This window comes from Centropristis striata, chromosome 18, assembly GCF_030273125.1.
Source record: "Centropristis striata isolate RG_2023a ecotype Rhode Island chromosome 18, C.striata_1.0, whole genome shotgun sequence".
NCBI lineage: Eukaryota > Metazoa > Chordata > Actinopteri > Perciformes > Serranidae > Centropristis > Centropristis striata.
Genome location: NC_081534.1, coordinates 613,637 through 627,987, shown reverse-complemented (window position 1 = coordinate 627,987; position 14,351 = coordinate 613,637). Strand labels below are relative to the sequence as shown.

The 14,351-nt window shown below is 41.3% G+C and overlaps 1 protein-coding gene across 1 annotated transcript in view; it reads left to right on the top strand.

The window, feature by feature from the left end:
* rev3l (REV3 like, DNA directed polymerase zeta catalytic subunit) overlaps positions 1-14,351 on the top strand; it is an 82,830-nt gene that overhangs the window by 46,631 nt on the left and 21,848 nt on the right. The window contains exons 9-13 of the mRNA XM_059356583.1: positions 6,052-6,194; positions 6,432-6,560; positions 7,199-7,436; positions 8,268-8,413; positions 10,124-13,952. Of these exons, the coding sequence (XP_059212566.1) occupies positions 6,052-6,194; positions 6,432-6,560; positions 7,199-7,436; positions 8,268-8,413; positions 10,124-13,952 (4,485 nt within the window). The remainder of the gene's footprint in view (positions 1-6,051; positions 6,195-6,431; positions 6,561-7,198; positions 7,437-8,267; positions 8,414-10,123; positions 13,953-14,351) is intronic.

Sequence of the window (14,351 nt, the reverse complement as noted above, 5' to 3'; positions counted from 1 at the left end):
ACAAGACATGTTTTCAGTTATTTCACACTTTTTTGTTAAGTACATAATTCCACATGTGTTCATTCATAGTTTTGATGCCTTCAGTGAGAATCTACAATGTAAATAGTCATGAAAATAAAGAAAAACACATTGAATGAGAAGGTGTGTCCAGACGTTTGGCCTGTACTGTATGTGAGGTAACTCCCACCATGTACAGGCAGGAAGAATTTCCTGCTATAAATAAAGTACAGTTGGCTCTGCAGCCAAGCGTTTCTCTGCATCTCATCCAGATGGTTTCTATTCACCAACCTTTGATATCAGACAGGAACAAGAGGAGGAGCAGTGTGTTACGTGTGTGTGTGTGTGTGTGTGGAAGCAGTGTGTGTTTTCAGTGTGTGATGAACACACACACACTCAGTGAGACTCTCTGCTCCCACTGCTGACTGTCCACAGTGGGAGAGTCTCTGTTAACACTCAGCCTGTCACCTCCTGCTGCTGCCGGCTCTCTGCTGCTCTGTGGATCACTGTTGTTGCCGCCGCTGTATTTTTAAAGCAGACCTGGGCATTGGGGAATTATAATAATAGAATATAAGGAATGTAATATATATATATATATAATATATACAGGAATGAATTGTATAAAAATGCAGTATATATAGGTATAGATAAATATATTTAGTTTAATAAAGTATGTCCTTATAATCTTCACAAACTTAGACTGGCTTCATGAGAATCACCCATTATGTGTTTATGAGGGAACTAATATTTTGCCCTATTTCTCTTTTGAACTGTGGTGTATCACTCCAAAAATAAATCAACCCTACCACTAATCCATGGCTATAAAAACACACACAAAAATCAGAATTTGGAAGAAACGTAATGAGGTGAAAACAAACAACATATGCACTATAACCATTACTGTCCTACAGGAAACGCTGTAGTAAGTAAAGGTTTGAAGGGTTTCAGGAAAACTACTCGCTCAGTTTTCATGATCTTGGTAATAGGCTGTAGTATCTTAGGACAGAGCCACAAATGATTGTTCACTTTCACTCTTAAAACCAGATAAAGTAAAGCTGCCAGCAGTGATGAACTGGCCCGAGCAGAGTGACCTGATGATTATTTGGTTCTTACCAAGATAAAAAAAACTTTAGATTTAGAAGTGTTACATAATTTATCTTGTTTTAAGAGTTAATTTCTTATTTTAAGTGTTCAACATTCTTATTTCTAGATTTAATAACCATAATTTAATAAATCTTGTCAAGGTAAATTATCTGTCCATGCAGCAAGATCATTTCCCTCAGATTTACTGTTTTTATCTGGTTTTTAGACTAAACACCTTTTTTGCGGTGTGGAGATTTGCCTTCCATCTTAAATGGTATTTTACATCAACTTTTTAATTGTCAAAGTCAACAGAGTCGTGTTAAATATAATATATAATATAATATATATAAGATGATGGTGACAGGAGGCTGAAACTGGGCAACATGACAGTTTAACAAGCAGAAACATGTCAAACTGGGTGAAAGAAACGTCATCGCAACAATTAAAGAGCATGCAAGTGATTTGTAAAAGACTTCAGTGTTTTATATGAAATGACGGCATCATAACTGGCCTCTGACATTCTGATAAAAGTGAGTAACATATAGATAGTGACAGAAGGAGAGTTTTGTTTTAAGAGTGAATTTCTTATTCTAAGCATTCAACATCTATTTCTAGATTTAATGATCTTAATTGAATAAATCTTGTCAAGGTAAATTATCTGTCCATGCAGCAAGATCATTTCCCTCAGATTTACTGTTTTTATCTGGTTTTAGACTAAACACCTTCTCTGCAGTGTGCTCTGGGGCTCCTTCCTTCCTTCTCCTTGTGTTTCTGTCTCTTCAGCTCCATCATTCAGCCTCTCTCCTCAGAGCAGAGAGGAGAGAGTGAAGGCAGCGAGGGGGCGTGGCTTTGTAGTGTAATGTGTTAATCGCTGCAGTAATCTCCCGACGCTGCCAGCCTCGCTCCCTGGTCGCCTCTAAAGTCGTTAGCTAGCAGACTAATTAAGAGGCAGCCAGACAGCGGCACGTGCTCCCTGCTCTCTGGAGGCCTTTCCTCACTCGGCCCGGCAGAGAAACCCTCTGAATGACAATGAGACTGCAGTAAAACCTCTCTCTCTCTGCTGTCAGCCTCACTTTACACACTGGAATAACAAGCAGATATCAGCTGAGAAAGATAGGATTTCATATCTTTACAGCCATGTTTTTTATCATTCATCATCTCTGAAAATCATCATTTAACAGGTTTGATTTTTTAATTACAGCAAAAAGCCATTTGCTCATTCATCATTTAAAGCGAGCGATAGCTGGACATGTGACTGTTAACCAGTGCAGGACAGTGGTTGAACCACTGCTGCACTGGTTCACACCACTGTTTGATTTATTCTCCTGGGCTCAGACAGCTTCACCTGTCTGTCTATATATCCCAGACTGCAAAAAGGTGTTGAGTCTAAAAACCAGATCAAACAGTAAATCTGAGGGAAATGATCTTGCTGCATGGACAGATAATTTACCTTGACAAGATTTCTTAAATTAAGATTGTTAAATCTAGAAATAAGCATGTTGAACACTTAAAATAAGAAATTAACTCTTAAAACAAGATAAATTATGTAACACTTCTAAATCTAAAGTTTTTTTATCTTGGTAAGAACCAAATAATCATCAGGTCACTCTGCTCGGGCCAGTTCAACTTTAATTTATCTTGTATTAATAGTTTTAATAATAATTTCTTATGTTAAGTGTTCAACATGCTTATTTCTAGATTTAATAATCTTAATTTAAGAAATCTTGTCAAGGTAAATTATCTGTCCATGCAGCAAGATCATTTCCCTCAGATTTACTGTTTTTATCTTGTTTTTAGACTAAACACCTTTTCTGCAGTGCAGACTCTGTTTCATCAAATCTCAGTGTTTCTCAGCTTGAAGTTGACCAGCACGCCTCCAGTTTCTGCTGCTCACTGTAACCCTTTGGCAACAATACTCTATGTAATAAGTAATACGTTTGCAGTTTAATCTCCACACTGGGGCTCCGTTTACACGAGGACGGTCTGAACAGAAGACGCAAAAGTGGCGTCTCGTCTTCACTTTTTATTCCTGGTTTAGACGAGCGTTTTCAGGAGGAAATCTGCTGATACGGTGATCTAAAGTGTGTGAATGTGATTGTATGCAGCCAGGCGGCATCACTTAAAGCCATAAGAGCATCTTTGGGCATGCAGAAGTTTTCCCGCCACACATTTTCATCAGCTACTCCTTCCACAAAGTTCTCCTCCATCACTAGATCTCCCAGGTCTCGTTCACAGCCGTCTGGCTCCTCCCACCAATCGCTGCATCCAGAATGTGATGGAGGTAATTCCAGATCCTTCTCTGTTCACTAATACTATCTGTACATATCCTGGACATTTGGTGGAAAGACTCCTGTAAGTTTATTAGAGCTGCCAGAGCAGCTTGAAGGTCCCACCATGGAAATAATCCCACGTTTCTTTATTTCCTGTCCTGGAGCATGTATGTGACGTAAACACATACGTGACGTGAGCAGATCAGATCAGAGTTTTGTGTCTTGTCAGTGTAGACGACACGCTACGGAGGAGAGGATCTAACTTTTACACTCTGGAGGGTGGTTTCACATTTTTGCGTTTTTAAGCCCCTAAAACGCCGTCACCGTCTAAACGAAAGGCACTTCACACAAAATATTTTGTTGTTTTTACCCGCGAGCGTCCTCGTGTAAACGGGGCCTGGGTTTGGTTTAGCTCGGAAGTAGCACCTAAAATGGAACTCTTTTAAAAAAAAAAAAAAAAAAAAAAAAAGGGTTTTTTTTAACCATTCCTGGAAAATTAGTGTCACTTGTGAGCAGCGTGGCCTGTGTGGTCTACATTTCAGTATTTCCATCTCTACTGGAGAGTATCTGGGCTGCAGCAGGGCAGAGCCTGATAGGAGCTGCAGCTGAGAGATCTGGAGGAGGCAGAGCCTGTTGGCTGCCGGCCCGTTTTCCATTCATATTCCCTCTCACACTCAGACACACACCACTTAGCTACACACACAGACACACACACACACACACAGACAGACGTCACACACTGTGTTCACATCCAGGGTAAACAGAGCACTTCCCCTGATTAAGACTCCCAGTAAAGAGCTGCTAATAGAACCTGACTGTGGGTTCAGACAGCAGCAGGTCCTCTGCTCTGTGTTACAGGTAGCAGCCAGCAGACACACTGCTGCTGCTCATGTGTTGCAGACATTTGATCTCTGTGCTTGTTTTGATTACATGCTTCATATTCTAAAACATTAGAAATTATGTTTCGAGTGGTAAACATGTCAATTCCTGTTTGTATTCAAAAAATGTTTACATTAAGTCAGGGGATTTATAACTTAAGGGGGTTATTAGGGCCCGAGCAGGCAACGACCTGCGAGGTCCCTATTGTATTTCGAATGATTATTTATTTTTATTTTTTTTTTTATTTTTCTTCTTCCCAAATGATCGCATTTTTCACTGCCTGAACATACCCCAAAAGTCATGAAACTTTAAATATAAGTCACACATGGTGAAAAATTTTATAATCTATTGTCATCCTGAATTTCCACCACTAGGTGGCGCTGTAATAAAGGAAAGCGCGTTTAGGCTAATAACTCCCACATACTTTATCGCACATTCAAAAAACTTATATCCACGCGTTCACTGAGTTGTGCTGAATCTCGTGATATAAGCCACTCCCATTTTCGCCTACCGTTTTTTTTCGCAAATTCGCAAAAAGTCGCAAACCTACTTTTTCGAACTCCTCCTAGGCAATTTCATCGTTTTGCACCAAACTTTGCACACAGCATCTACGGACCCTCATGACAAAAAGTTATTAAAAGAATTTTGATTACCCAAAGAATACTCAAGTTATTAAATAACAACTTCCTGCAGGTGGCGCTACTATCAAGACAAAACACAAAGTGTTGCATATCTCCACATTGGTGTGTCTGAATGACATGAGACTCAGGTTACTACTTCCCCATGAGCCCCTGAGGCTCGCTGCAAAATTTTGGCCGATTACCACTAGGTGGCGCTCTTTAAATTGAAGTATTTTATATCTCCAAATCGGTTGGTTGGATTAACACCAAACTTGGTATACTTATTGTCAATGCTCTCCTGAGGATAACCTTTGAAGGTTTTATTGATCGGCCCCTAGGTGGCGCTCTGGCGGCAGTTTAATTTAATAAGTGCCACTGTGCCCAGACCATAAGACTTAAGGCAATGAAATTCATAGGGGTGGTATAGACTGGCCCCTGTAACGCACACACCCCGACGGCAGCATGCCCCGACACGCGTGTACTGCGAGGGCCCGTTCAGTACTGCGCGCAGTCCTAGTTAATGTTTGAAACTCAGAAAGTCAGAACTAATTTCAAATACAGATGTGTGTCAGTTTTGGATGTAAAATTATGGAATTATGGACTAAATGATGAAATAAAGATGTGTAACTCTATGTTAGTTTTCAAGAAGCCTTTAAAATCTAAAATGATCAAGGGTTACAATGAAATTTGATTGAATTAGATTTTTAAGTTTAAGGTATCATGTGTTTTGTAACAATGTGAATTACTCAGTTAATGTAATGTATATAATGTAATGTATATAATGTATATAATGTATATAATGTAATGTATATGCATGTAGATGGTACAGGAGAGGCAAAAATAAGCCTTTAGTGGCTTCAGCCTGGTCCTTTTTCGGTTGCTGTCTGATTGATTCTTTTGTAAAAAAACATGATTTTATTTTGTTGTCTTTGTTTTGTTTGTTTTTGTTATTGTTGTTGTTTTTTGTTTTTTTTGTAACCGAAATAAAGCATTCATTCATTCATTCATTCATTCATGCTGAGCTAACAATGGTTTCCTTAGCTCAATAACTGCTGAAATGTGATTTTCTTTTTTTTCTAAATCATGAATCAGTGTTTTTTATTCCACCCTGAGCCTTAGAACCTCCTCCGAGAACTTCTAAAGACTTGTGATGTGTGATTATAGCAAGAATTCTCATTATTTCTGTCTTTTTCTCTGCTCAGGACTCAAGCTTCATCGATCAGCGAGGGGGAGGACCAGGAGGATCTTCTTGGTGAACTGACTCTGCACTCTGACCCCCTGACCCATGAGGGGCTGTCCTGTACTCCTGCTAATGCTGTGGAGGCTCACAGGCACTCACAGCCAGGTGAGGAAACCTTCTTCTCTAGTAATAAAGACCCTGCTCTTCTACAGGGACGAAAAAAGTCCTGACAAAAGCCGGCTCTGGACGGCTCGTATTCAGATTAGGGGCGTTTCGCCTCATTCAGGGTATTGCCCGCTAGTGGAAACAGCCCTGTTATAATCCAGAGTGAGGGCAGCGTGATGTATAAAGTGTGATGCTAACAGTATGCTAATGCTAACTCTTCTCTCCCCTCCGGCCCAGACTCAGTGAGGAGCAGTGGTAAAGTCCCAGAGGAGGCTGTGGTGGATGAGGAGGCCATCCTGAGCCTCCTGGAGAACAGCCAGACCTTCCTCCCGCTCTCCCAGACCTCCAACCACTCGTCCCTGTTAGGTATCACACTCACCTTCACTCTGCTCACTCTCATTTCCTTCTTTCTGTTTAAAATCTATTTCAGACTTACACTTCGTCTTTTTTAGTCATTTTGTGTCTTTTTTTGATCATGTTGTAGTCATTTTGTGTCTATTTTGGTCATTTTTTTTTTTTTTTGTCAATTTGTGTCTATTTTGGTCATTTTGTTTCTTTTTTTTGGTCATTTTGTGTCTTTTTAGGTCATTTTGTGTCTGTTTTTGATCACTTTGTAGTCAATTTGTGTCTATTTTGGTCATTTTGTTTCTTTTTTTGGTCATTTTGTGTCTTTTTAGGTAATTTTATGTCTTTTTTTGGTCATTTCGTGTCTTTTTAGGTCATTTTGTGTCTTTTTTTGGTAATTTTGTGGTCAATTTGTGTCTTTTTTGGTCATTTTGTTTCCTTTATTTGGTCATTTTGTTTCTTTTTTGGGTGATCTGAACTGTGCGTGTGAGATTGTGTTCAGTGAGTGGGGGTCACGGACAACATGCATGTTAAATTGGGGGTCGCGACTCCTAAAGGTTGAGAACTACTGGTCTAACCAGCTGATTGATTTGGGACCATGGTAAAAGTTGTTGTTGAAGCAAATCAATGTAATGTCTTTTCTTTTGTTCTCTGTGCAGACAGCAGCCAGGACCAGGCCATGATCGATCTGTTGGCAGGACTGGAGAACGATGGTTTCTGCAGGACCCCCATCAGGCAGAACTCCCAGTCCCAGTCCCTCCCTGGAGCCAGGAGCTACCACTACAACAGTGATGAGGAGGAGGCGGAGCCAGAGCAGGAGAAGGTGGAGGCGGAGCTCAGCTTCTTAATGTCCCAGCGGTGGGACAACGAGGCTCCGGACAGCTCACCACCACCAAGGTGAGTCTGTCTTTGACATTATCTGTCAAAAACTGAATTATATTAAATCAAACAGCACTAATCAAGGACACCCACACCTAACACAATGCTCTGCACTTTATATATTTATATAATTACAGTATTGTTTTAATTAAATCTTTTTTTTTTTTTCACCCATCTTTTTTTTTTCCCATGTCCCCTGGGGGGCTCCGTAAGTTTTCTAGTTTTAGTTTATTTTTTATTTTTTGAAAATGCTTAGTTTTAGTTTAGTTTTTATTAGTTTTAGTTTTTTTGTAATGGGCTATGCGTTGGGTGCCAGATTCAAAGTGGTCATAATAAATTTTGCCTTTATTTCCTTTGGTTTATCATCTCAGCCCCAATAAGGTTATTAACTGTTTTGTATTGTGGTTCTAGTGTAAACATCCCAGTCTCAGTAAACATATTCACCATGTGTTGCATGTTCAAATAGAAACACTGAATTATGAATGAAAAAAGTTGACAAAAACGAAAACTAAGGACATTTCCACAATAATTTTAGTTTGTTTTAGTTAGTTTTGTAACCACAAAATACAGTTTCAGTTAGTTATCGTTTTTTTAAAAACTCTTGTTTTTATTTTTATTTCAGTTAACGAAAATGTTTTTTCAATTCAAGTTTTCGTAATTTCGTTAGTTTTTGTTAACTATAATAACCTTGGTACAGAGTGAAATAATTAGCAAAAAAAAGCATCACAAACATCAAGATGAAGTCCTACTTTCCGGTGTGTCAGACAGGGAGCAGTCAGATGAAGGTGGTCCTCAGTGAGTGCTGCCCGTTCATTAGTTAATCAGAGTTCCTGTCATCTGTCTGTGCAGGCCCAGTGTGAAGGAGCAGGAGGAGGTCCTCAGTGAGGAGCAGCAGGAGTCCTCTGACTCTGAGGACATGGAGTGGAGCGGGAACAACTCTCTGTTCGCCAACCTGTCCATCCCTCAGCTGGACGGGGCGGCAGATGAGAGCAGCGGTGAGTCCTCCCACGCTGAGACGGACTGACAATGTCAGATTATCTTCTAACCTGCTGATGTTCCATCAGGAGATCAGAACACAGATCTGACTGCAGCGGCACAATAAGCATCACGGTTAACACCAGTCTCTGGCTGCACCGTTTGATTTCAGTGTGAGGAAGCAGTGATTCAGTGAAGGGAAAGACTCTGATGCTGGTTTACATCTAACCCAGGGGTGTCAAACTCAAATACACAATGGGCCAAAATGTAAAACTTGAATAAAATCGCGGGCCAACATTGAACAAATAAACCTTTTAATATATACCAAACATGTTTTGCTTTAACATTAAATATGGAACCAGCAACGCTTATAAACATACAATATATAACTAAATAGTGCAGACATGCAAAATCAAATTTAAAATAAAAAACACATCAATGTCATTAATCTATTAAATAAAAATTAAATAAAAATCGTATGCCTCTTTTCTATTTGCATCCTTCTGATTTAAATATCAAAATAAAGTTTTTCAACAGGCTAATACATTTAAAAATAAAATAACAATAAGAAATCTAGTATTAGCGGTAAATGCGCCGTATTATACCGACTTGTCAGCTTTTATAGTACACAGGAGGCAATTAATCATTTTTGGAGACAGAAAGATGAAATATCATCTCGAAGTCACCAAAAGGGCCTACTAAAAGGGTTACTGCTCCGATATTATTGGGCTATACCTTGTGCCAGAGTTGCATGTACCCCATGCACACCGTTTGACCATTTTAAACTTAAAATCTCAAGAAAAAACACATAAAAACGAAAAACTAAAAAAAGACTAACTCCAATGCATTTCAATGGATGTGGAAGCAGAGAATGTCCGAGTGTATTGAGTTAGCTGTGCACACTGTGATTGGCTCATCGCATTTGGGGGCGGGGCTTAGCCATAGGTGAATCAGCCTTAAGAATGTGCATATCACCAATGCTGGGTCTTGTTGGTTTTCTGAGAATCTACTGCACCTACTGGTACCTTGCAAGGTTATAATAGTTTTGGATTTTTCATTAGTTTTAGTTTTAATTTTGTTGTGAATTTTTGTTTTTAAATTCAGTTAGTTTTAGTTAGTTTTAATAGTGAGTTTTCTAGTTTTAGTTTAGTTTTTATTAGTTTTAGTGTTAGTTTTAGTTTTTTTGTAATGGGGTATTTGTTGGGTGCCAGATTCAAAGTGGTCATAATAAATTTTGTGTTTATTTCCTTTAGTTTATTCATCTCAGCCCCAATAAGGTTATTAACTGTTTTGTATTTTGGTTCTAGTGTAAACATCCCAGTCTCAGTAAACATATTCACCATGTGTTGCATGTTCAAATAAATACACTGAATTATGAATGAAAAAAGTTGACAAAAACGAAAACTAAGGACATTTTCACTATAATTTTAGTTAGTTTTAGTTAGTTTTGTAACCACAAACCACAAAATACAGTTTTAGTTAGTTATCGTTTTTTAAAAACTCTAGTTTTTATTTTTATTTCAGTTAACGAAAATGTTTTTTCAATTCTAGTTTTCGTTATTTCGTTAGTTTTCGTTAACTATAATAACCTTGGTACCTTGTTTACCATGTAGCAATAACAAATACACTAAAAACCTGGATTAATCTGGTCAGTCACATTGGACTGCTATTATTTTGAACACTACTGTTAATCAGTGTCTTATTCAGCTACTCTTTTGTTGTATCCACAGATTCATCCTTAACGGATAGTGGCTCCAGGACTCAGTCTTCTCTCATGGTCACAGAAAAGATGCTCGGGAATAGAGATCCTTTCTCCGGGGAGACGGTTCACCTCGAGCCACCTTCCTCTGCTAAGATCCTTCTGGAGCACAGACAAGTCCATGTGCTGGACACAGAGCAACCACTCGACAAGCACTCTCGGTCAAAAAGCAACCAGGACAGCAACAGTGAATGTTCAACAGGGTTCAAGTTTAATAAAGAAATCCCCTACATCCCGCCAGTCAAACATCCCATCCCCTGCAAGTTATCCAATCACCCTGAGGTATCTCCCATCTGCGTAGACAAACAGGACATAAGGCCCCTGTACACCTTTGACAAGAAAACCTCCATAGCTTTGGATAAGACAGACCTAGAAAGTTTCCCATTTGGTCATGGAAAAGTCACCAAAAATGGGAAGAAGTACGGCAGCATAAAGAATGTAGAAACAAACTGTCTGTCCATTCTCCAGAACCACAGGACCTTCTCTCTCTGTTACTCAGAGCTGAGGAACGGCTCCGCTAAGGCCGAGCTGGAACTAAGCCAGAAGGACAATAAAAGTCCCATCATGAGGAACATCTCCTCCGCCCCGTCATCCATGGTGGAGGACGAGTTTCTGGATCCTCAGGAGGAAGAAATGGGCCAGGACAGCGAGGAGGGAGATGTTGGTGAACTAAAAATCAGGTACGAGGACTATCAGGAAAATAAGATTGAGAGGACTATAGTGGCCCAGCAGGAAGCACACTACAAGTTCTTCCCTAGCGTCATCCTCTCCAACTGCCTCAGTCGGAAGAAAGCCGGGAGCAAAAAGTTGGCTGAGCCCTGCATCAAGCTTGAGCAGCCCCAGCCTCGCAGATCACGGCTAAAAGTGTACAAGAAAAGGTTGGGAATGACCGGACAGAGGAACAAGTCCAACATAGTTGAAAGCTCTACCTCTGACAGCCAGGACAGCACTGGCCTCGTCTCAACCACGTCTGCTTGTCCAGTGACATCAGACACAGAGATGCCGGTTTTGGATAATACGTCTATAATAAAACTGGCTGAGCCAATTAAAGATGAGCCAATCGTAGAAGATGAGCCAATCACAAAGGCGGAGCCAGAATGTGAGAAGAGGCCTGTAAATGAACAGACAGAACCACTGACAGTCCCCCCTGCCACCACCGTTTCCAGTTTTTCTAAAGAAAGTAAAGACTCTGTAGAGTATAGGTTGAGCCCATTTCACGATTTATCAGCTAAGGTCACCTGTACTAAACCTTCAGCACTGCCTGGGAGTAAATACACCCTGAGGGCCAAGCGGAAGATGATCTATGATGGTGAGGATGGTGAATACTCAGGTGCCACTCGTTCTAAAAGTCAAGTCTCTGTCAAAGAACGGTTTAAAGACACCAATGTCCCCAGTGGGCAGGATTTAAAATACCAGAAAAGGCGTAAGAAGGAGCCCCCTATCATTATCAAATACATTATTATCAACAGGTTCAAAGGACAGAAAAACATGCTGGTAAAGATGTCCAAAGTGAATGTAGAGGAGCAGATGGTGTTGCTGACACCAGACAAGCTAGAGCAGTACAATAAACTAGCCCCTCTTAAGGACTTCTGGCCCAAGGTGCCACAATCCACCGCTGTCAAGTTTCCTGTCACTGAGCCAAAGGCCAAAAAACACCCAAAAAGAAAGGCAAAGGTCAACTCAGCAAGTAAGAAAGCAGTGGGCAACGCCTCCAAACCTCGGCTCAGACAAGGTGAAAGGGTCAAAAGGACTAAAGGCTGTCAGAGAGGCCCACTTCTACCCTCTTTACCCCCTCCTCGGCCGTGTTACTGTGAACAAGCAGATGACCATGACACTGAGTATACTGATGTCATGGTGGAGTTGGGCTACCTCTCCGATAGATCCCCAAGCCCCTCAAACTCAACACCCCCTCGTTGTTGGTCCCCCAGTGACCCTCTCATGGACACTAGTAGTTCAGAACAGCTCATTAACCCACTCAGTGACCCATACCTTGGTACTGCTTTTAACAAGACACACACAGTGTCTTGCACCAAAGGAGCACAAAAGAAGTGTCAAACTGCCAAACCTAAGAAATCCACAGACACTAAAAGGAAAGTCAGCAAATCAGTTAATGAGCTTCAAGAGGAATCCAAAAAAGAGAATTCAAGACAAAGGAGTGGTTCTGCCCAAAAGCAGAAGAAGAAAGTTATAGCTGAAGGCTCCGTCCTTAGTTCCCCAAGCACCACAAGACCAAGAAAGTCTCGCAAAAAGAACACTGAGGAACCCAAAAGCCATGAGTCCATTAAAGACAGCTCCTTACTCCTTTTCCCAGAGGATGAGCTATCTCCTTTCGAGGGTTCCAGTCAAGACATCCCTCCATTTCAGAAGCCAGTGAGCACAGATGACAACAGCCAGGGTAGTTCCCAGCCTCCATCTGTATCAAACACTAACTCAGAAGCCCTTTCTATAGAACCAAAGGTTGAGGACTGTGAAACTCCCATCATGGAGGTCAACCAAAGCGTTTCAGCACCGACTCAGCTGAAGCAGCAAGGTTGCCAGACCACTGTGGTAAAGGCAGAGGATTTACAGGAGGAATGCACTGCTCCTCCACCTCTTATGGCTGGAAGACCCTTACTGGAAGACAGTAAAGTCTCCCAATTAGCCATAGCCTCCCCATGCTCAGGCCCTAAAAACGGGGAGATCCCCACTGTCTCTGAGACCCCCTCTGGCTTGGCTGTTCTCAAGCAGCTTCTCCAGAAGAGGCAGCAGGGACAGGCTCTTCCTCTACAGGTGGTTGGTACAGACAGTCACTCCACTGCCATAGCTCAGGCTGCAGCACTACTACATCCCAAAACTAAACCAGCTAAATCCAGAAGAGCTCCCTCAACCACTCCACGGAAACCTAGGGCTCCAAAACCTGCCATTCCAAAGGATAAAAAGCCCAGAATCCGGAAAGGCAAGGCAAGCAGCTCTCAGCCGGATCTATCAGTGAAACAGGAGGGCAACATGTCCGATGACTGCCCCATCCCTCTGTCAGACCCCGGCCTGGACAGCTGCAACTTCATAGAGGACAGCTTGTCACCAGAGCTCCCACACAACTATACCTTTGATATAAATGCCATTGATCAGACGGAGTTCTCCAGCCCATACAGTGGCAGTCAGTTTGTTCTGACTGATAAACATTTGCCACTTAAGTTCCTGAGTGATGTCAGTCAGGAAGCTGTTTCTGCTCAGGCTCTGGGCTTTGACAAGAAACTTGATAGGCTGTTTGATTCTGGGGAGGAGATTCAAAAGGGCTCTGACTGGCACAAAGCGAAGCCTGTCAGCCCAGACCTCTTTGATCGGTCTGAGAACGGGGAGTCTGCATCAAATCACCTCACATTTCTTGACTCAGAGAAAAACAAGAGCAGAGAGTGGGACTTCTCTTTAGGTAAAGCCCATACACTCAGCCCCTTTCAAGACTTTCACTGTGAGAGAAAAGAGCTGCTCTTTTCTGTCTTCGACCCTGTCCTGCCTTTGCCTTTAAGCTCTGCTTCATTTGTTGATCATGATGGCTCCCCAACAGGGGAGCTTCTGGAGGGCATTGATGGACTAACGTCCACCACACCCAGCAGCTCTCCACGCTCCATCAGCTCGCTATCCCAGGTGAGGCCCAGCCAGCTGCTACGGGGATCAGGAGGTGGAGCCCACGTTCTGAAGCCGCTCATGTCCCCTCCAAGCCGCGAAGAGATTCTCAGCACTCTGCTGGATCTGGAGATGTCAGAAGCCACCTTCCAGGAGCCCTTCTGCAGCGACCCCTCTGATGCACCAGGGAAACCCATGTAAGGTTTTATACACCAACAGCACTAGTTGAAGTAATCATTATACAGTACAGGCCAAAAGTTTGGACACACACCTTCTCATTCAATGCGTTTTTCTTTATTTTCATGACTATTTACATTGTAGATTCGACCCATTTTGTGCATCAAAGGGTTAAGCTATATATTGTACTGCTCAATACAAATCAGTCACAATTCTTTAAAGAATTATTTAATGAATTTTGACCTCATTCTGCAACGATAGTGACTTAAGAGACATTGACTTTAAAATAAAATCTTAATTACTTTAATAGACTTTTTAATGAATCACTCGGTTTTTGCATAGTTCTTCACTTCTGAAGTTGTAATGAATTGCACGAATTGATGAAATGTAAATAAATCAATTTATCCCATTCACCTTCT